Here is a 21,842-nt window from a genome sequence, read left to right on the forward strand (position 1 = left end):
TGTCTCCTCTCTCTCAGCCCTGCTCCCCCCACCACGTGAGGGCATAGAGAAGGCGGCAGCTGGCAGAGCGCCGGGCAGAGCTCTTTATCCAGAGTCAATAGCAAACGCGTTGCCCACATGCGTGTAGTGAGCCAGCCAACCGGGGCCCGGTGAGAATCGTGGCCACAGGAACCTTCATTTTAACCACAGAGAGGAATATATGTCGGAAGGTAGCTGGAAGCAGAGACGTCAGAGGCTAACAGCTGCTAACTCGGCAGGGTGGGAACATGGGGAATTTAAAAAAATGTGTGTTTTCTCTATTTTCTATTTCTCTACATCTTTCAGGAGGTACTGATAAAGACCTGAGACAGAGAGGCGGTTTTGGCCCCTGAAAAGCTCCCAGTTTAATTGGGGAAAAGAAAGACCCATCAGCAAATATTTATAATGCCACATGGTGTGATACAATAGCCATGAAAAGCCTTATGTGGCCGAGGAGGTTTGGGGAGGAGGGTCTTGCCAATGGGTTTCAGCCCCAGGGAAGTTCACCCTTGACTCAGCGAGACTGAAAAGTGACAATGGAACATTCTTGGAGTGAAAGGGTTTATGCCCAACTTTATTCCCATGGTGGCAGGTCAAGTGCTTAGAATCCCGTCCACTCAGAGCGAGTCTGCGTGCAGCAAGCCGGTCTCTGCCTCCGGGCATCTCTGTCCTGGCAGCCGTCTCCGTCTCTGTCCTTGGTACTGGCACCACTCCCGCCTCTGCTCTCCTGCAGCCGTGCGGCCCAGGGCCCTGGGCAGAGCTCTTTATAAAGAGTCAGTAACAGCACATTGGCCACACATGGGCAGTGGACAAGCTGACCAGGGCCAGGCGAGAATCCTGGTCACAGGGACCCTTCATTTTCTCCACAGAGAGGCAGCGAGAAGGCCATCCCAGCCGAGGGAGGAGCCCTTGCAGAGGCCAGGTCGTGGGGGCTGGTGCTGGGCAGGGTGTGGATAAAGTGAAGTTTCCTGTGGCCAGGATTCTCACTGGGCCCTGGTCGGCTAGCTCACTACGCAAGTGTGGGAAAGACGTTGCTATTGACTCTATATAAAGAGCCCTGCCCAGTGGTCTGGGCGACATGGTGGCATGGCTGCAAGGCTGTACGAGAGCAGAACAGAGGCTGGATTGGTGGCAGCGCCGAGGACAGGGGCCCAAAAGATGGCTGTGTGAGTAAAGAGGCCCAGAGGCAGAGACTGGGCTTGCTGTGTGCAGACTCGCTCTGAGTGGATGGGATTTTGGTGACTGACCTGCCACCATGGAAATAAAGTTGGGTATGACCCTTTCACCCCAAGAACGTTCTACTGTCATTTCTTTGGTCACACTGAATCCACAGTGAGCTTGCCCGGGGCTGGAACCCATTGGCAAGACACAGAGGCTTGGAGCCCAGGCAGAGGAGAGCTGGAGGCGGCTGAGGACCACTCGTCTCTGACTTTCTGTGGGGCTTGGTCTTCTCTTCGGGAGGCCATGGGAACAGGTTCTGAGGTGGGACATGACGAGAATCCATTTGTGCTTTGGAGAGCTAACTGGGGCTGTGGAGGATAGACTGAGGGAGATGATTCTGGAAGCAAGGGCAGCCGGTCGGAGGCTGGACAGCCGTCCAGAACGCCCCCTTGCCCCCACCACACACTGCTTCCTTCCCTAGCCGCGCTGCTGCCTCGGGCCCCGGGGATTGTCATCCGACATGAACCGAACCTCTCTGGGTTCCTACCCCCGATGGAGCCCAGCCTCTCCTTGGCGCCCCTGGCGTGGAGCCCTGTTGGGCTCGCTCTCCGCTGCTGACACATTAATTCATGTCTGCAGTACTCTCGGAAGTGGCGCACTCTTTTTATTACCCAAAGAGACAGAAAACTGTCAAGCTTGTGTTTATTATGACACATATAGTTGAAATTCCAAATCTCAGATCTGGCGAGAGATGGAAAGATGTCAGCTGAGTCTCAGAGAAGCCCCTCCGAAGTCCAGCAAATGGGCTCAAGTACCTGGTGAACTGAAATCGCCCTCTGACCTTGCTGGGAAAATCATTTTCCTGCAAGTGGACGGAGCTGCTTACTGCCCTTTATTGTCGCCTCAATGAGATGGGCTGGGCAGACAACAATGGAAAAGAAAGGGGTTTAATCCAACGCCAGCTCGGCCTTGGGGATACCCGAGAAGGCAGCGCGATGATGCAGCTGCAGGCGAGCCGATGCCCCGGGGCGGACCCCAGAGAGCAGAACGTCTTGGCCAGATGGCACCACCTCCAGGTACTGGAGGCCAGTCTTCCACACCATGAGCTGAGGTCTGGCGTCATGCATGGCAAGGGCCAGGAGGCTGGGCAGTCAGCAGCCCAGAGGGCCAGGTGGGCGTGTCTGAACGCAGGGAGAGGCCCATGAAATGGACACTTGAAGAAGTGATGTCACTGAAGACACGCCCAGTAGAACCTGAATTGTGACCCGGACGGAACCCAGATCCTGGTCGCAGACCCCAGTCCTGCTCACTTGACCGGCGGCGCTCGACAGAGCAACATGCGGTCTTGTTGTGCGGAGCCTTCTGAAGGCGTGGGAGTCAGGGAAGCCGAGAGGGAGAGTCTCCCCACTCGCTGTGGGCGCTGGCTCAGTGACCTCCTCCACCGTCTCTGCCCGTGTCTCCGGAGGAGCCCCGAGGTAACACAGGGCAGCCCACAGCGGGTCACTCCAGCACCAGGCCACAAGTGTGACCCATCTGGGCTGACCTTCCCCCCAGCCTTTCTTGTGTGTGTGTGATGGGAATGGGGAATGGGTGGGACTGAAGGCTGGGGAGGAGGGGCAGTCAGTGTCACAGCTCTGGTCTCAGCATTCAGGAGTGGAGGTGAGTGTTGGGACCAGGTACTTCCACCCACATGTTAGTCCTGAGCCCGGGGGTGTCCTCTCCTTCCCCCAGGGACTAGGTGTCTAGGCCGATGGCCCTGTGTGCCTGATCTCGGGGCAGGGTTTGGGCCCCACATTGCCCCCTCTGGGGAGGTTCTTGCAGCCCTGGACCAGGCATCGGCTTTTCATTACTCCACCCTGGGGAGCGTGCTGGAGCTGGTGGATGGGTTCACCTACTCCACCTCCCTGGACCTGGGGCCGGCTGTCTACACCCAGGACCCCATTCCAAACCTGGCAACCTGCCAGGGCCCTCCCAGGGCTGCCCCACTCCAGGGGGCCTGGAACCTCATTCCTGGGGGGACCCTGTGCCTCTCCTTGCTCGCATCCCAGGGGGCTGGGACCTCTTGGGTGAGCTGCAAACCTCCCTTGTCCTGGTGGGTCCTGGGTTTCCCACTGACTTTATCCCTACTGCCCCCCTCAGCCTGAACATGAGCCAACTGTTCATGGGACTGAGGTCCCCAGGTGCAGGGCTCCCTGGACAGGCGTGAGGAGGAAGTGGAGAAAGCGCACGGCACGAGTGGAACCAGCTCCAAACACCAGCCGGAGCAGTCCCGAGGCCACCCTCCCTCCCGAGGACGCTAACCAGCCCACACATGTGCAGGAGAAGGAGGGACTGTTCAGGGCAAGAAGGTTGTCCTCAGGGGCAACTCTCAGCCGGAACGCTTGTTCGTCCTTACTCCCTGCCACGGATGCTGACCAGCCGGCCACGGGCCCGCTGCTCCCCCGGTGAGCACCCACCCCCTCCTCGGCACAGTCGGGCCTCTGTCCACAGCCCGCGGTGTGTCTTCAGTGTCTCCACATGTGTCTGAGCCGCAGTGTGCTCCTCTGACAGGCAGGGTGATTGGCAATCATCCTGTTATGGTGCCCGAGGGGAACACGGGAGGAGCCTTAGAGGGGCTCCCCTGACACTGGGTGCTGCAGAAAGGACTGCTGGCCAAGCTGGGCCACGTTGGGGCTATTACTTCTCAGTACCCGATGAAACGCCTTTGGCCTCATCCTTCAGGGGCCTCAATTTGGAAAAGCACATGAAAAGCAGCCTTTGGAGGGGAGGCTTGCGATTCCCTGTGGCTGGCCCCAGTGCTTGTCCTCACTGAGGCCACATAAGGGACCTCTGGGGTCAGCAGAGGGGTACCTGGGAAGGTTCAGGTAGGACTTCCTTCAGCAACCATAGGTATGCAGCACCCACTTTGTGCAGGTCCTTTTGGGCCCACTTAGTATAACTGAGTGAAGGAAGCGGACACAATACTGGGACCCCGTCCCGGGTGGAGTCGGGCAGTCACTTCAGGCGTCATCTGCAGGTCACGGCCGGGGAGCATCACGGGCGATGCCGTCATGGCCCCCTCATGTGATGAGGGGCATGACGAGGGGCCAGAGGAGGATCTGAGAATGTGAGTTTTCATGGGGCCCAGAGGGGGCACTGCCCCTGTGCCCAGAATGGGTGGAGGAGGCGTCTGGGGCTTGGGGCAGGGGGCGCCCAGCAGAGCCCAGCAGGTCACCCATCTTTGGATTCCCACGGGCAGGCTGATGACTGGGGACTTCCTACTCGGGAGGATGGGAGAGGATGGGGTGCCAGGACAGGCATGCAGGGTCAGGAAGGAGGGTGGGATGTGCCTGGACAGGCAGGGGAGTGCACAGAGGCCAGGCCCACACAAGGGTGGGCCGGGAGGGCAGTGTGTCGGGTAAGACCAGGCTTCTCACTCTGCCACCCCCCGGCCTTCCCCCAGCCCCAGGATGGGACGGGCTAGGCGCCTTGCTTGGGAGCCCCAGCATGTGCCCAGTGTCATCGATGCCAGCGAGCTGTCATCCATCCTGGTGGGCCAAGTCCTCCACCACTTGGTCCAGGAGGAGCACCTGGGGCCCGCGGTGGCAGAGCTGGAAGGTGAGGGGCTGCAGCCAGGAGACCGTGCAGGGTCCGCTTCCCGGACGGGGGTTCCCTTCAAGGCAGTGAGGGCTTTTCTGTCATTGTAAGGCGCGGGGAATCAGCCCTGGGGTGACCCTTTCTCTGTGTCCTGCTCCAGAAGCACAGCAGAGGCAGCTGGCTCCAGAGACACAGGGAGGGTCCGCTTCGTGGGTGGAGCCCGTCCAGGAGCTCCCTGCGACCCCTGTGCTGGAGCTACGGCCGGTGTCACCTGCTTCAGCCTCTGCAGAGCCGGAGGATGTCCCAGCAGTGGCCTCAGCCCCAGGGCCAGGCCCCAAGCTGGAGCCCCATCAGCCCTTGGGCACGGGGCCTGGAGCACCAGCCTGGATGGCACAGGGCCTGACAGAGCCAGAGGTGGACCCGGCGCCCACCAGACCCCGTGCCATGAGCCACTGGGACATCCCAGGAGTGGTCTCAGGCCCCGAGCTGGAGCCCCATGAGCCTTCAGGCCCGGGGCCCATGGCACCTGCCAGAATTGTACTGGGCCTGGCAGAGCCAGAGGCGGACCTGGAGCCCACCAGACCCTGTGCCATGAATGCCTGGGGCATTCCAGGAGTGGCCTCATGCCCCGAGCTGGAGCCCCATGAGCCTTCGGGCCCGGGGCCCGTGGCACCTGCCGGAACGGCACTGGGCCTGGCAGAGCCAGAGGCGGACCCGGAGCCCACCAGCCCCTGTTCCTGGAGCACCTGGGATGAGCCAGGGGAGGAGGAGCCGACGATCCTGGCGTTTCCCCCGTCCCTGGTGGCCGAGCAGCTGACCTTGATATGTGCGGTGAGTGAAGTGGGCTCTCTGGGATGGGGGTGGGCCTTCCCTGTGTCACGGCCTACTCCAGACCTGCTGTCCCCTGACGTGGACTCCTGTGATGTGGGCCCACATCCTAGCTTCCCCACCGACTCACCCTGTGCCCTGAGAGACTCTCCCCACCCCCAAGTCCTCACTGACCACATGGGGACAGTAGGGCTGGCACTTCGGGATCCTTGCAAGCCAATGAGGAGGAGTGGAGGGAAGGTGGGCAGGGCCTGGCTGGGGTGGGAGGGGCAGGGCATGGGAGGGGTGCTCAGAGAGGTGCTGCCAGGGCCGTAGGTCCTTGGGCCATTGGCCTGGCAGGCTTCCATGGCCTCCACACCTCAGAGGCCCCTGCCGGGTACCTGACTGCTTGGGAGACACAGACACCAACAGAGGCTCTGGGTGGAGTTGTTTCAGGGGAAAATGCACCTGAGTGGGAAGCGGGATCCACGGGGTGGCAGAACGGGAGGCAGATGCCCCAGGATGGGCAGGTGTGAGCTGCCTTGTGTAGCAGGGAGGAGGTGAGCGAGGGTGCCTGTGAGCAGAGCCCCTCCGTTCCCCAGCACTGTGGGGTCCTGCGCATCCGGTCCTGGGCGTCTCTGTGGACGGGGTCCGAAGCCTGGGCGGCCACAAGGCTCACAGCACACCCCCAGCTGCCTGGGCCCCAGCTATGACTGGTGACTCTGCCTAGGAACAGGGGCACCAGGGGCACAGCTAGATAACCACCCTCCTTGTGATCCCCAGGAGCTGTACAGCAGGATTGAATTCGGTGAATGTAAGACCTACTTAGAGAGCCAGCCACTGATGGAAGGCATTGAGCTCCTGGCCCCCAACATCCATAACATCATGAGGCAATTTGATGCCACGTTTTACTTCGTCACCTCCTCCTGCCTCAGGGCCCCGAGCTTGATGGCCCAGGATAGGGCCCGAGTGGTGGAGTTCTGGATCCAGGTGGCCAAGGTGTGTCATGGAACAGCCCCCGGGGTCCATCCTGGCGTCGTGTGACCTGCTCCCCTCCTTGGCCAGGTTTCAGGATGGGAGCCTGTGATCTGACCCTGTATGGTCCCTGGCCCCCTCCTGCCAGGGGTGTGTGGACCTGGACTCCCATCCCTGGGACACCCTGGGACAGGCATCCCTGGCCCCTTCCTTGGGTTGAGCTACAGTCCTCCACCCAGGAAGGCTGCTCAGCAGGTACCAGGTGTGCTGGGTTCCCTGGGTGTCTGTCTCCTTAAGGACAGGAGTTCATGGGGGTACAGAAGCAGAGAAGCAGGCCATGCTTGAGCCGAGAGCTCTCTCTTCCCTCCCAGGAGTGTCTGGACCTCAGAAATTTTGAGTCCCTCCACGCCATTCTCTGTGCCCTGCAGTGCCGTGCTGTATGTCGTCTGGACAGCACCTGGGGACATGTTTCCTGGTGGGTAGTCGTGTCCTCGGGACCAGGGCGCCTGAGTGGACAGGTCCACCCCTGGGTCTGGCGCTGTCCCCTCGGTTGGCTGGGACCTCCTGGGAGGCGGCAGAGCCTAGGGACAGGGATGGTGGGCTCTTGGAGCCCCCTGTGGGTTAGGCCAGGGGGACCCCTGCAGGAATCCGTTTCCTTCAATGTCCGGTGTGGGTTGAAGCCAACTGGAGATCTTGAGCATGTGCCCTGCAGCAGGAGGTCTCTGCCCCAAGAACAGTGACCTCACCTCAAGCAGATCTGCCCCCGGGAGAACTGGGAAAGGAGGCCACGGGTGGAAACATGCAGCCCCCTCCCCAGGCCACAGAGTCCCCAGGGCTCAGGGCCGTGAGGGAAAGCCTCCTGCAGGTAGTGGATCTTCTGATGCCCCAGGAAAGCTCTCCACCTACTGGCCATGTGTCTCCCTCCTCCTCTCCCCTCCCCTCAGGAAGAGCTTCTGGAGCTATAAGAAACTTCAAAAGAGGGACCACGGGCTTAATGGGAAGCAGCTCCTCGAGGTTCGTGAAGGCTAGAGGTCTGGAAGGGAGGGGTCCTTGGGGCAAGTCCTCTACCGTGCTGTGGCCCTGCCTTGGGGCAGGCTCGACATGTGTGGGGTGACAGGGGGGAGCTGATGGGGGAAGTGGGGACCCCCAGGCCCCGAGGTGTCCCGTTTGTTTCCCTCCCTGGCTCCACTTGACTGGGGGCCTGGTATCCAGTGAGGACTCAGGGGACAGGCCCCCAGTCAGGGCTGGGGCTGGCGTGGGGGCGGCAGCAGGGGTGGGGCCTGTGGCTGAGCAAGGTTGGCCTCTCCCCTGGGTCCCCTGAGCCCGTCACTGCCCCTCTGAGCCCTCGGGCTCCTCATCTGGTCATGGAGGGTTGTCGTCCCCCTGGGGTGCGGCCTGCCAGGTGAGCAGTGTCCAGGGAGCACAAGATGGGCTTTAGCTTTGTGCCCATCCCACCTGGTCATGTGAGGGGAGCCGTAGTGATAGCCAGGTGACACGGAGTCCTCAGGGCACCCTGGGAGGCAGAGGGACCTCCCCTGACACTCTGGAGGTGAGGAAGCCTCTCAGGGCAGCCGGTCTCAGCCCAAGGACTCCCATGAGTATGTGTGTGCTGGAGCTGGGGTTGCTCTAGGCTGAGAGCCTGCTGGAGCTGGGGCAGCATAGGTACCAGGGGACTTGGGCAAGGCATCCATCAACCAAGGTCTGGTTGTGGAGGCCACGTGGGAGGGGAGCTCGAGCACCTGTGTGTCCTGGACCTTGCAGGAGGCGAGGGCCACAGTGAGGCGACGGCGGCAGGCCCCCTACAGATACCTGGATGGGAAGACGCAGGTGAGAGAGGCATGGCCAGGGTCACGGGCAGTGGGGGCGACCCTGCACCTGCTCCTGGTGCCACCTGCCCTGAGCTGCCAGCACTGGGGGGACCAGGAGGAGGGCGAGAGCAGCTGGGTACAGGAGAAGGTGGAGGGCAGGTGCAGGGACCACAGGGCCTGGGACTGGCCAAAAGCCAGCCCTGGGAGGGCCGGGGAGGGGGGGAGAAGGGCGAAGGTAGGGGAGGGCGGCAGCACAGGGTGGTCCATGGGAGCTGGGGGTTGCGCGTGTGGGGTTCAGGGGAAGCTCTGTGTGTACCCCTGAGGCAGGTGGGGACTCATCACCTCCCCACCCTGGTGGCACAGGGCATAGTCCCGTTCCTTGGATATTTTCTGCGTGACGTGCCCATAGACCAACTCTCGAAATATAATGAGGACGTGAGTGACCCAGCAAGGCACAGGAGGGCGAGCATGGTGAGTTTTACAGAGAGGAGAGCCCCCAGTGAGCCCAGACCTCTCAGCACCGCCCCCCCAACTCCTGAGCAACCCCTTCCACCCCACGAGCTGGGCTGCTTGGAGAGGACTGCCAGAAGGACCTCCCCTAAGCCGTAGTCCTGGCTCTAGGGCAGGTGGGGCCGAGGGCTAGAGGGGCAGCATCTGGGCAGGACTGGCATCCCCCTCAGGCCCTCCCCAGGGGGAGGGATACTGCTCCTTCAGGGCAGGAAGCACATCAGGGGGCTGGCAGTGCCTTCCCGCCTGAGGCCCCGTCTCCCTGTCTGCCGTCACAGAGTTGCGTGGGAAGCTTGGCCTCAGCTCCCCAGTCCACTCCCCGCCTCTCGGTAGCCCCGATCCTGGGCCAGGTCCGGGTGCTCTTTCTTGTCAGGCCGGCCCCTTGGAGGGCCCTGGCTCTCCTCCACCTTGAGAAAGGGTGGGGACGTTCCGGCCTCGTTCTGGGCTCAGAGGGCTGCTTCCGATGCACTTTGGCTGCCTTGCTGCCTTCCAGGGTGATGGTATAAAATAAGAGTTGAGTGCCCAGCCATGAAAGGTGAGGGATGGAGTCAAGAACCCCTGGGCAGGACCTTGTCCGGGCCATCCCCTGGGTCTAACGTGTCTTGAGAGAGTTAAGACATGCAGAGCTGAGGACACTAAAGGCTTTGTCAGGTGGGGGATGGGGGTGGCATCAAGGCCCCCTTCCTGGAGGAGCTGGAGACCCAACACTGGGAACAGGCAGGGCTGGATGGCATTGGAGGGAAGGCGGGTTCCCGTGTGAGCAAAGATCCGGGACCATCCCACTGCCCCACCCCTCACCCCCCTCCCTGTCTGCATCCTGTCCTTCCTTGCCCCAGGTCACTCTCATCGGACGTGAGATCATGATGCACAAGCGCGTGGCCGCGCTGTATGACCTGGAGCCCGATGAGCGCTTCCTGTCCTTCTTCCAAACTGAGGAGCTCCTGGATGAGGAGAAGAGGTGAGGCTGGCAGGAGTCGGGCGTGGGCTGTAGCTGCCGGCAGGCTTGGGGAGAAGGTCCTCCTGACGTGTGGCTCCAGGGGCTCACAGGGGGCCCTCTGTCCTGCAGCTACCACCTGTCCTGCCAGCTGGAGGCCTCAGGCCAGTGGGCCGGCATGAAGGAACTGTTGCAGTTCTTCAGGTCCCACAAGATATAAACTTAGTGGCCAGGGCCAGGTGAGTTTCTGGCCTGGGGCCATTGGCAAGGGGTGGGCTGTTCCCCAGCCTTAGGGAACCTTTGGGCCACATTGGGTGTGGGAGCATCCTAAAGACCAGTGGGGCTGGCATGCCAGCTCCACTGCCAACCAGTCCTGTCAGTCTGAAGGGTGGTTCCCCTCCCTCTCTGGGATCCATTCTCCTCGTCCGTGAGGAGGTGACGCTCAGGGGCCTTCCTGTGACAGGAACCCCCCGGGTGCTGGTGATTGGCAGGACCCTCCGCACAGGGCCCGGAGCACAGAGGGCAGTGGAGATGGCGTGGAAGCAGGATAATGGGGGGAACCCGGGATAACCTGCCTCTTCTGCTCACCCGCGTGGCCCTGTAGCTGCTGTCATCGGGCCCGTGGTCCTGCTGGTGTCCTGGCTGCATGCGGACGAGAGCTTCATCCCCTTCGGGCAGGCGGCACCTGGCGCCCCAGGACCCCAGTCTGCCTGCTGCTCCTCCTCCTCCGGCTGCTCATCCCGAGCCTCTGCCGGGGCAGCTGCTCTGGCACCTCCTCTGTCGGCAGACTCGGGCATCTGTCCAGGCTGCCGCTGCATCCTCAAGGACCCGTACGTAGCTGCGGCGCACCTGGACACCTTTGTGCTGTGTCAGCCCCTCTGCTTGTGGCCCACTGGACAGAGGGAAGCTGCCCCACCATGTGGAGGGTGTCACCATTCCTGCACATGGCCTCCCATGTTGTCGACACCACCTGCTGCCTGGGTGCTGTCAGCCACTGAGTTGTAGCCACAGGGTTCCAGGAAGAGGTGGGGCCGTCCTCACCAGGTCTGGCCTTTCCCAGGATGGACACTGACATGGTGCAGCGCTGCGAAGAACCACCATCCCTGGGTGTGCAGCAGAGGCATCTGACGACGCAGGGATGGCCGGCCACTACAGGTTCCCAGGGCATGCTCCCAGGGGGTTCCCCTCTAGAACTTTCTCATCCCTGAGAAACAGCCTCCCTAGGGATTAAAGATGGTGATTTGAGAGATGAGATAGAGTCCCCCTCCTAAAAGCACATATTAAACAAAGAATATAATTAGTACAAGTCATGCTGAAAGAGCAACATGAAAGAAGGCTGCACCGGACTGCATACACCTGGAGAAAAGAGCAGAACTCACGGAACAGGGTCAGGTATCAAAGCTGTGACCCGGCAGAAACGAAGCCCTTCCCCCACCCCAGCCCAATGGCGGGAGGAAGAGACACAGACCTGGAGGACAGAGATTCGAGCTGCTTGTGGAAAACAGGGATTCATATCCGGCTGATCTGGGTGGGAAGTTTGAAAGACTTCCTAAAAGCGAGAGGGCTGCTAAAGGGACAAGGAGTGCACAGACCTCACCACTCAGGAGAAAGGAGAGGTAGAAAAACTTATGTGGGTACACTCTGCCCAGCAGGTTGGGAACTTAAACAATGTTCAGGAGCTCCATCCCCCTGGCTGGCTTCGCAGCTCCAAGGTCCCCCACTGTGATATGCAGCCTGCTGTGTCTTCCTCCCACCTAGCCCTGCACCTGGCTCACAAACTGGCTGCCCCTACCCTGGCATCAGGCCAGCCAGAGGGAAGCCCTGCCTACAGCAGCTATAAACACAAAGCATAGACGCTTACACCTGTGTGTTCAGTCACTGGTTTTGGCAGTTGAGACAGGCAAAGCAGCCAGGAAATAGGGAACAGCTCTTTCCTGCCCCCCAGGCACCAGCACCACTCCCCTGTGACCCCCAAGATCACTCCAGTGCCTGAACGGCTCCAGAGAGTAGAGCTTCTGGGCACTAGGCGGTGCCACATACAGGTATGAAATGTGAAAGGAACCTGTTACAAAGCAAAATCTCAACAGCAGAGGAAGGATCGACTGAGACTGAATTAATAAATTTTCCTGAAAAGTCCTCAAAATGAAAATCATAAACATGCTCATGGAGGTACAGAAAAATATTCAAGAACTCAGGAATGAATTTAGGACAGAGATCCAGTCATTGAAGAGCACAATAGAGGGCATTAAAAGCAGGTTAAATATGGTGGAGGAGACGATAAATGAAATGGAAATCAGGGAAGAGGAATACAAAGAAGCTGAGGAACAGAGAGAAAAGGATCTGTAGGAATGAAAGAATACTGAGGGAAATGTGTGACCACACCAAGCAGAACAATATTCATATCATGGGGTACCAGAAGAGGACGAAGAAGAGAGAAAAAGGGATAGAAAGTGCCTTGCGGAAGTAATTGCTGAAAACTTCCCCAGTCTGGGGAAGGAGATAGTCTCTCAGCTATGGTAGTGCACAGATCTCCTGACACAAGGGACCCAAGGAGGACAACACCAAGACATATGATAGTTAAAATGGCAAAGATTAAGGATAAAGACAGAAGATTAAAAGCAGCCAGAGAGAGAAATTGGATCACATACCAAGGAAAAACCATCAGGCTGTCATCAGACTTCTCAGCAGAAAGGCCTCGAACCAAGAATACTTTTTCCGGCAAGATTATCATTTAAATTTGAAGGAGGAATTAGAGAATTTCTGGGTAAGCAAAAGCTGAGAGAACTTAGCTCCCACAAACCATCTCTACAGTGTATTTTGGAGGGACTGCTATAGATGGAAGTGTTCCCAAGGTCAAATAACTGTCACCAGAGGTAATAAAAAGGGACAGCCAAAGAGTCCAGAATATGATATATAGCTAGTATATAAAGAATGGAGGAGAAAAAAGGGGGGTAGAACTTCAGATGGTGTCTGTGAGAGCACACTGAGCTAAGTGAGACTCTTAGATAGTAAGGAAGTTACCCTTGAACTCCAGTAAACCTGCAGCCTGCAGTGGCAGTAAGTGCACACCTACTGATGATTACCCTGGATGTAAATAGTCTGAATGCACCGATCAAAAGACACAGAGTCACTGAATGGATAAAAACACAAGACCCAACTGTATGCTGCCTGCAGGAGACTCACTTCAAACCCAAAGACATATACAGACTAAAAGTGAAGGGACGGAAAAGATATTTCATAGAAGTAATAGGGAGAAAAAAACAGGTGTTGCAGAACTTGTATCAGACATGAGACTTTAAAAGAAAGTCAAAAGAGACAAAGAAGGACATTACATAATGATAAAGGGTCAATGCAACAAGAGGATATAACCATTATAAATATCTGTGCACCCAACACAGGAGCACCTACATATGTGAAAGAAATACTAACAGAATTAAAAGGGGAAATAGAATGCAATGCATTCATTCTAGGAGACTTCAACACTCCACTCACTCTGAAGGACAGATCCACCAGACAGACGATAAGTAAGGAGACAAGAGGCATTGAACAACACATTAGAGTAGATGGACCTAACAGACATCTACAGAACTCTCTGCCCAAAAGCAGCAGGATACACATTCTTCTGAAGTGTACGTGGAACATTTTCAAGAATAGGTCATATACTAGGTCACAAAAAGAGCCTCAGTAAATTAAAAATATTGAAATTGTACCAACCAGCTTCTCAGACCACAGGGGTATGAAACTGGAAGTACATTACACAAACAAAATGGAAAAGCCTACAAACGCAGGGAAATTTAGCAACGTGCTCTTAAATAAGCAATGGATCAATGACCAAATAAAAACAGATCAAGCAATATATGGAGACAAATGACAAAAAAATTCAACACAGCAATATCTGTGTGATGCAGTGAAGACTGTGCTGACAGGGAAGAATATTGCAATTCAGGCCTACCTCAGGAAAGAAGAACAATCCCATATGAACACTCTAAACTCACAATTAATTAAACTAGAAAATGAACAAAGGAGGAGGTCCAAAGTCAGTAGAAAAGGGACATAATGAAGATTGGAGCAGAAATAAATAAAATCAAGAAGAGTAAAACAATAGAAAGAATCAATGAAAACAGGAGCTGTTTGTTTGAGAAAATAAACAACAGAGATAAACCCCTAGCCAGACTTATCAAGAAAAAGAGTCTGCACACGCAAACAGAATCAGAAATGAGAAAGGAAAAGTTACTACAGACCCCATAGAGATACAAAGAATTATTAGAGAATACTATGAAAAATTATACGCTAACACACTGGATAACCTAGAAGAAACGGACAACTTTCTATAAAAGTACAACCTTCCAAGGCTGACCCAGAAAGAAAGAGAAGACCTGAATAGACCATTACCAGCAACAAAACTGAAGTGGTGATCAAAACACTACCTAAGAACCAAACTCCTGAACCAGATGGATTCACCCCTGAATTTCACCAAACATTTAGTGAAGACCTAATACCCACCCCCCTAATGTTTTCCAAAGAGTAGAAAAGGAAGGAATAGTTCCACACTCATTCTATGAGGCCAGCATCATCCGAATACCAAAAATGAACCAAAGACACCACAAAATGAGAAAATTACAAACATCCCTGATGAACATAGATGCAAAAATACTGACTGAAATATTAGCAAACCCAGTTCAAAAATACATCAAAAAGATCATCCATCATGATCAAGTAGGATTTATTCTAGGGATGCAAGGGTGGTACAATATTAGGAAATCCATCAACATCATCCACCACATCAACAAAAAGGACAAAAACCACATGATCATCTCCATAGATGCCAAAATCTCATTCGACAAAATTCAACATCCATTCACAATCAAAACTCTCAACAAAATGGGTATAGAGGGCAAGTACCTTAACGTAATAAAGGCCATACATGACCAGCCCACAGCCCACGTCATGGTTAACAGTGAGAAGCGGAAAGCCTGTGCTTAGGATTGGGAACGAGACAAGGGTGCCCACTCTCCGCACTCTTATTCAACATAGTTCAACAAGATAACGGGTGAATGTAGTAACCACATGGTTTTCTCGTGTAAAACCTTCATAAGAGTGTATGTCAATAATTCCTTAATAAAAAAAAAGAAAAATATCCTCCCTGAGGACAGTGTGATCTGGATGTCGTCCCTGCGGTTGGTGGCTCCTGGGGTTGGTCTCATCCCTGTGCAGGTGGGATGCAGTGAGAGGACTGCCACCCCCCACTGCTCTTTCTTCTCAAAGCTCTGCTGTCATGCAGATCTCATGTGCCCCCTGACCCACCCGGCCCTCCAACTCTGACACAGGGGGGCCCTGATCTCTGCCAGGTTGCCCTCCATCCTCTGACCTCCCCCATAAGGTGCTCAGGAAGAGCGGGGCGCTCTAAGCCCCAGGCTGGCACACCTTGTCAGCACTGGGGAGGGCTGGTCAAACAGAACCTGGGCCTTTCTTCCTGACACCTATAGGTTATAGGTTATGATGAGACACCAAAATCTATAAGCCCCAGGGTGTCTCCTCACATCTGGAACACCACTGCACGTGTAACCGAAGTAGATCCCAGGGCTGCAGGGCACCAGTCTAGCACTGTCCCATTTGATGAGACACAGCTGCTCCACACATTGCAGAAAATTCCTTTTCAAAAAATGTTGAACTTGGTCTCTCCAGCACCTCCAAGAGGTACATGCCTTCCATTGGGGGGCTTTCTCTGAGTCTAGTTTCTCCAAGCTTCACACCTCAGAGCACCCACCAGAGCTCCCAGGTCCCCAGTCGTCTTCCATGGTGCCCCTCAGCCGTCCAGCTCCTGGCTGAGTGGCTTGATGTCTGTGACAAAAGGCTGGAGAGGCTGAGCAGAGGCACTTGGCTCTGATTCTCCCCATAATGCTCCCCCAGGGCTCTCAGGATGTGCTCGCCCTCCCAGGAAGGGAGGGAAGGCCTGGAGGGGAGTTCCACAATCAGCACAAATACCCACATGGGGGGCTTCAGGCTGGAGACAGTCTCCAGGCCTTATGCTGCAGGTGGAGCCCCAGACTGGGGACTGGGGAAGTGGATGTGGGCCCTCCTGACAGCCTCAGGTGACCGGGTGACTGGAGGTAAAATCGGGACACCCAGGCCACCCTCCATCCCTTGGCCCTGCCCCCAGCACCCTCAGAGCCATCTGCCTGCACAGTGGTCCCAGGGATGACCCCAGCCACATAGGGAGGTAGGTTTGGGCAGGAGGAGGGCAGACGGGTCCCTGGAAGGGCAGTGGCCAAGGTCAGACCTGTCTTCCTGCAGAGCCCACCAGCCTGAACGTGAGACAGAAGAGCTCTGGGCCCAGAAACAAAGCAGCAGCCCTGGGCCTGCTCGGTGGTCACTGGGTCCAGTGTTCCATCCTGCCCCGGGTGTGTGCAGGTGGCCCAAGTGTGCCAGGCTCTGGACTGCTGCTGCTGGGACACCAGGCTCACACAGCTGCGTGGCCACCCTGACTGTGGGCTGCAGTGCACCTGTCCCACCCAACGTGTGCCGGGGAGCTGGCAGGGCCCTCTGGCACCTGGTGCTCTGACCTGGGCCCAGGCATGGGACTCTGGGGAGTCCCTGTCTTCGGGCTCTTCACAGAAGCTGATGCCGGTGTTCTTGTTCACAGAGTCAAAGAATGAACTTTGCAAACACTCAAGGTAAGGTAGGAGAGCAAGTGCAAGGCTTTTATTTAGAGATAAACCAAGAGGACAGAGCTCCTGGCTTGCTGCTGCCCAGAGTTGACAAGACAGCCCCAGGGTGGTGCACTGTCTATGGATTTATAGGCAGTTGAGAGACAAAGGGCTAGGGATGCAGACCTGCTAAATGGTCCCCCAATGCGTATCTTTGAAGAGACACTAAGTTTCTTATCAGTCTTCCAGATAATTTTGCAGAGTTAACACAAATTTACTGCTTTGATTCTATCCTACAATAGCAGCTTCTTGGTTTGGGAGCGTGTCAATCAAGACTGCGTGTCCTGCTCGCAGGGTGGGCTGGGTTATTATTGTCTGTTATTTCAAGAAACCTATTTTTTGACTTCTTGGGTTTTAAAATGCAATCTTATCTTTAAGATGGAATTTTTCCTGTTTTTACTATGCTGTTTGTGACTGGGCTTGCTTGCCATTATTACTTAACTAGGTTGCAAATCATTTGATTAGGGCTGGAGGAAGAAAAGCAGCATGTGGGTAAAGTGAAAGAAAATACGCCGGGCCTTTTAGCAGGCTATGCTACATTTTACAATAGCTGAATTGAACTGACAGAGTGAAGACATGGGCTATGCTGTGGTCTTTTTTATCTGGGGGATATTCAAACATTTCAGGCCACGTTACTCCTGGCTTTTTAATATCAATTAATCTCGCAGAAGAATGCTTATCCCAGTTTACAGAATTAATGTGATTCTGTGTGGATAAAATGAGAGTTCCTGTGGCCAGGATTCTCACCTGGCCCTGGCTGACTAGCTCACTGCACACCTGTGGGCAATACATGGCTGTTGACTCTATATAAAGAGCTCTGCCCAGTGCTCTGGGCATGACACGGTGGCAGGGCTGCAAGACTGCAGGAGAGCAGAGCAGAGGCTGCAGTGGTGGCAGCACCAAGGGCAGTGGCCCAGAGGATGGCTGTGTGGGATGACTGTGCAGAGCGGCCTGGAGGACGGCCATGAGGGACGGCTGTGCAGACAGAGGGGCCCAGAGGCCGATATCAGCTTGCTGCATGCAGACTCGCTCTGAGTGAATGGGATTTTAGTGACTGACCTGCCACCTGGAAGTAAAGTTGGGTATAACCCTTTCACCCCAAAGAACGTTTTGCTGTCAATTTCTATGGTCACACTGAATCCACAGCTGAATCCCATTGGCAAGACACTCTGACTTTGCTTAATTGTTTAACATGGAGTTCCGTAGGGTATTTTTTTCTGGAGGCCTTCACCCTACTCTGCGTAACCCATGGTCCCTGTCTCATAGCCACATCCCTCCCTGTCTAGCACACCTAGTTTACATTATAATACAGCTGTCTCAGGTGATAGAGCTCTTTCTGGAGCATGCACTGTATCTAAATTCTGTTGATGGAGTTGGGGGGTGGGACGTCAAAGTTTGCGAATCATTTGGGCCTTGACTGTTCTCAACTCTGAAATAATCTGCATGTCACAATGGCACATCTTTGGGTAGCCTGTCCTTTGTCCCACAGTGGATTTAACATCTAAAGGAAGACCAGAATTTTCTTTGAAAACAATCTGAAGTCAATCATAATAATCATGAACTGATTTATCATATTTTTGTGGGAAAGCTTAAATTTTGATCTAATCAGGCTTAGGAAAACTGCAGCTACTTGGGGGAGGTTTTCAATGAGTGTTCTAGCATTTTGATACAAATGAGGGTTTCATTTCCTAAATCCTGTTCAGGATGTTGGGGTGTCACTGGGTTTGGAGTCACAGAGAAGTCAGATTCAGATAGAGTGAAACGTGAAACCAACGTCAAGAAAGGAAAGCAAGTTTTATTCATAAGCTCTGAAACAGAGTGGGCCTCTGAGCTAGTGTCAGGAGGCCCTGACTGCCTATTGTGAGGCTTCTTTTATGGGGTTTTTGGCATTGCAAAGGAGTCCTCGATTGACATTCTTTGGGCTTGGGCACTTGATCTGATTGGAGGACTGGAGACATGGGTTGTGCTGTCACATTTTTCATCTGGGAAATTCTTGTCATCTGGGGTGTGCCTTGCTCTGCGGTATCTCTGTCCCCTTAAAGTCACTCCCAGTCCCTGTAGCTCCAGTCAGTTGGCTGTCTGAGTTGTCTCTGGCTCTATCTGACTGACTTTCTGAGTTCTTGGTAGGCCCCACCCTCTTTTCATCCTCCTCATGTCTGTCTTTCTGCCTAATAAGGATGTGTTTGTTGAGCCAGTTTCTCCAGTGTTTGTCCTGGGCCTCAACAGGCATGTGGTACTTGTAGACTAACTGATGTAAATCTGAGATGCAGGTCGGTAAGTTGAATCACTACATGAAACTCTTCAGCAAACCTATGGGGTCCTCAGTCACTTCAGGAAAGTGTAACTATGGCTTGCAATTCAGCTTTACTCCAGGAAACAGAAATTCGGGGTTTTTTTTGATCCTCAAGACACTTAATCCCCTTTTTATTATTATTTTTTTCAGGGCACTTAACTTTAAAGGGGCTGGTTCTGATAGGTAATCAGAATGGGGAAGCTGAGGCTATATAGGGAGCTTAGGTGGTGCAGAAAGGAAAAAGAATAATGGCCCCAGAGGTGGGGCCTGATCATAAGGTGGCGGCTGTGCATCTGGAGAGAAAGGAAAACGGGGGGGAAAAAGGGGCCTCGGAAGCCTCTTTGTCTGTTGTTGACTGTTGGTCTCAGTTAGTTGGGAAATTCTGTTTTGCAAAAAGGCAATTTTAGATCCCTGATAACATTAGAAAGTTTCAAAATACCAATTAAAATAGGTGTCCCATTCAGTTTTGACAATTTTTGAGCCATGGCTGTCCAAGTTAGTTCTGAGAAGAGTAAGCTGGGGGAGATCCATAGTTTCCCACGTTGGCCATTGGCGTTCTACATGACTCTCAGTTATGCTGGCCCACTTACTTAGAAATGCAAAGGAGGAAGGACCGCAGTTTTTTAACATCAAACTTATGGGGATCCCAGAAGGGCTGGGTGGGTGGGCCAGCACCCTCAAAGTATCTTGGTTTCTGGAATCCCATTTCCTAGAGGTTTTTCTCTAGAGCAAAAAGAAAAATTCCTAAACAGCACAGTTCCGGTAGGAACAGCCCAGCTCTAAAAGGAATCCGATCGAAGGTCAGCACAGTTCCAGCAGGAACAGTCTGTTTCCACGAAGGAGACCCAAAGGTCCCAATGGGCACTCTCAGAAAGGACAAAGCCTTAGAACAGATCCTGGATCAAGCCTGGAGAGCTCAAAACACAAGGAGTGGATCTCAAAACCCAGAAGTGTCACCCACCAATGCTGGGGTTGGCAGGAAAGCAGTGAGTTCAAAGGCTTTCTCGTTCCCAACACCTGTGTGCTCACCAGCCTCAGATCCACTGCGGGTTGGGTTGGGGGGGTGTTGGTTTCCTTCTCTGGACCTTAGAGATAAATGGTTATTTTACCAGCAAAAATGGGCTTATTTAGGATATCAGAGAATTGCAATTCAGGGCCTACAAGGTAAGGCCAGTCCAACAACCAAAGGAGAGAAATGTTACTTTATGGAGAAGAAGAGGGAAGTCGGGAGGGGTTGTTTTGAATGAAATTCCATTGAAGAAAAGCAAGAGTTCAAGGTGGTGACAATTTCTCAGTGGCTGAGTTGCTGGGGTAGCCGATTTCTTGTAGGGGATGCAATGTACCTCTTTTCCTGTTGGGGCCTGTAATTGATGATTCTTTCCAGTTGACTGTTCTGTTGGGGTCTATAGTGGATGATTTTTTCTGTAAGTGACAACAAATGGTTGGCGTAAGGGCACCCCCTTCTGGCCTGTTGACTGCATTTTAGTGGGGTTTCCCTGTATTAATTTTTCAAGAACAAGATGCCCAGCCAACGGCCAGTACCAGCTGCCACATGGGTGATTGTCCAGCCCAGCCATTGGCAGAATGTAACGGAGTGACGAAGCCAGCGGGTGAGATCAGCAAAGGGACCAAACACACAACCCATGCATAGTGAAAATGGAAGTTACCCAGGCCAGGACCCTCACCTGATCCTAATCTGCCCACCCATCGTGTACGTGCTTGAGGTAATACTTGGCCTCCTGCGCAGGCTTGGCGATAAGCCGTTGCTGCCTGTGTCTTTACATAAAGAGCTCCGCCTCCTGCTGGGAGGAAGACAGACAGCAAGGAAGCAGGACAGCAGGAGAGCCGGAAAGCAGAGGCAGCCGCTGGCGCAGAGGCTGAGCAGGACCAGAGACAGAGCCCTTTTCTACCTGCGTGTTCCGTGGTCATTATTCAGTCTCAGGGGACCCAGAGTAACCTTGCCTGGAACTGGAACCCCCTTCGGCCTGGAGCTACACAGGGGATCCTGAGGAGCAGTCACTCCCTGCTGTATTGCAGCCACTCGGTTTGGGGTGACTTGTTACACAGCAATAGACAACCAGAACACCAGGTCCTAGAGGATTTTTCTGGGCCTAGGAAAATGTGAGAAACTCTGAAGGAACCTTAGTATTGGCTTTAAACAACAGAAAAAGGAAGCCACAAACTCCTCATCCTCAAGAATGACTCATATTCTCAAGGTTTTGTGAATGTTCCCATTCCGGAAGCATCCCTGTTACATTGTGTCTAGAAACAAATTTCCTGGTCAGCTATTCCAGTCTGGGAAACTCTGCCAAAACTGTGGGAAATCTCATACTGTGAATTCAAGACGGCCGAATTCTCTAAGAGCAAAATGATCTCAACAGTAGAGAACTTTCCTGTGATGGCTGATGAGTTGCTGGGCTCATGTCTGGATCCTGTGTCAGCCTTGGGAGGAGGAATTCTGAAACATCTGTGTGATCTGTGGGCTTCGTGTTGTTGATGAATCTGGTGTAAAAGAGGCAGGGAAAAGAAAAGATAATAGTTCCTGTTCTAACAGCAGCAACACCAACCGGGAACTTGTTAGAAATGAAAGTTCTTGGTAATACTGAAGACTTCCTCTGGATAAACTCAGGGAGGAGGACCAGAAACGTGCGTTTTCACAAGCCCTCCAGATGAATTTGAAACACGTTAATGTTCGAGAATCAGTGGTTACCACAAAACAAGCAACACCCTCCGTATATATCGTGAACCCAGATGAATATTCAGATCTGTCCCTCTGCCCGTTTCTCCCTCCATCACCATCTCTCACACCGATTCTTTCCTGTCTTCCTATTACTGGCCCAAATTTTTAGAGATCACCAACTCCATTTTACACATTGTGCCAGGTGCTGAGACTGACACCAAGAGTCAGGCATGGATTTCCTTTGGAAATAGCCCATGCCTTCAAGCAAACAGAAGGACAAGAATAACGTTATGAAATCTACATTCTAGAACAATGCTGCCCAGTATTTGGCATTCCTCAGATTCATCTGAAGGACTGGTCACGTTACAGATGCATT

At 54.2% G+C, this 21,842-nt stretch overlaps 1 protein-coding gene across 1 annotated transcript; it reads left to right on the forward strand.

The window, feature by feature from the left end:
* The first annotated feature begins 614 nt into the window (after positions 1-614).
* Positions 615-14,911, forward strand: LOC140848799 (uncharacterized). The gene is made up of 13 exons (XM_073233080.1): positions 615-2,654; positions 3,319-3,623; positions 4,196-4,285; positions 4,622-4,776; positions 4,916-5,586; positions 6,346-6,561; positions 6,909-7,012; positions 7,482-7,551; positions 8,299-8,364; positions 8,709-8,816; positions 9,689-9,810; positions 9,919-10,025; positions 10,391-14,911. The coding sequence occupies exons 1-12, from the start codon at positions 2,517-2,519 to the stop codon at positions 10,004-10,006; spliced, it is 2,133 nt and encodes a 710-aa protein (XP_073089181.1). The 5' UTR covers positions 615-2,516; the 3' UTR covers positions 10,007-10,025; positions 10,391-14,911.
* Positions 14,912-21,842: the final 6,931 nt, after the last annotated feature.

The sequence above is a fragment of the Manis javanica genome, chromosome 4 (genome assembly GCF_040802235.1).
Source record: "Manis javanica isolate MJ-LG chromosome 4, MJ_LKY, whole genome shotgun sequence".
NCBI lineage: Eukaryota > Metazoa > Chordata > Mammalia > Pholidota > Manidae > Manis > Manis javanica.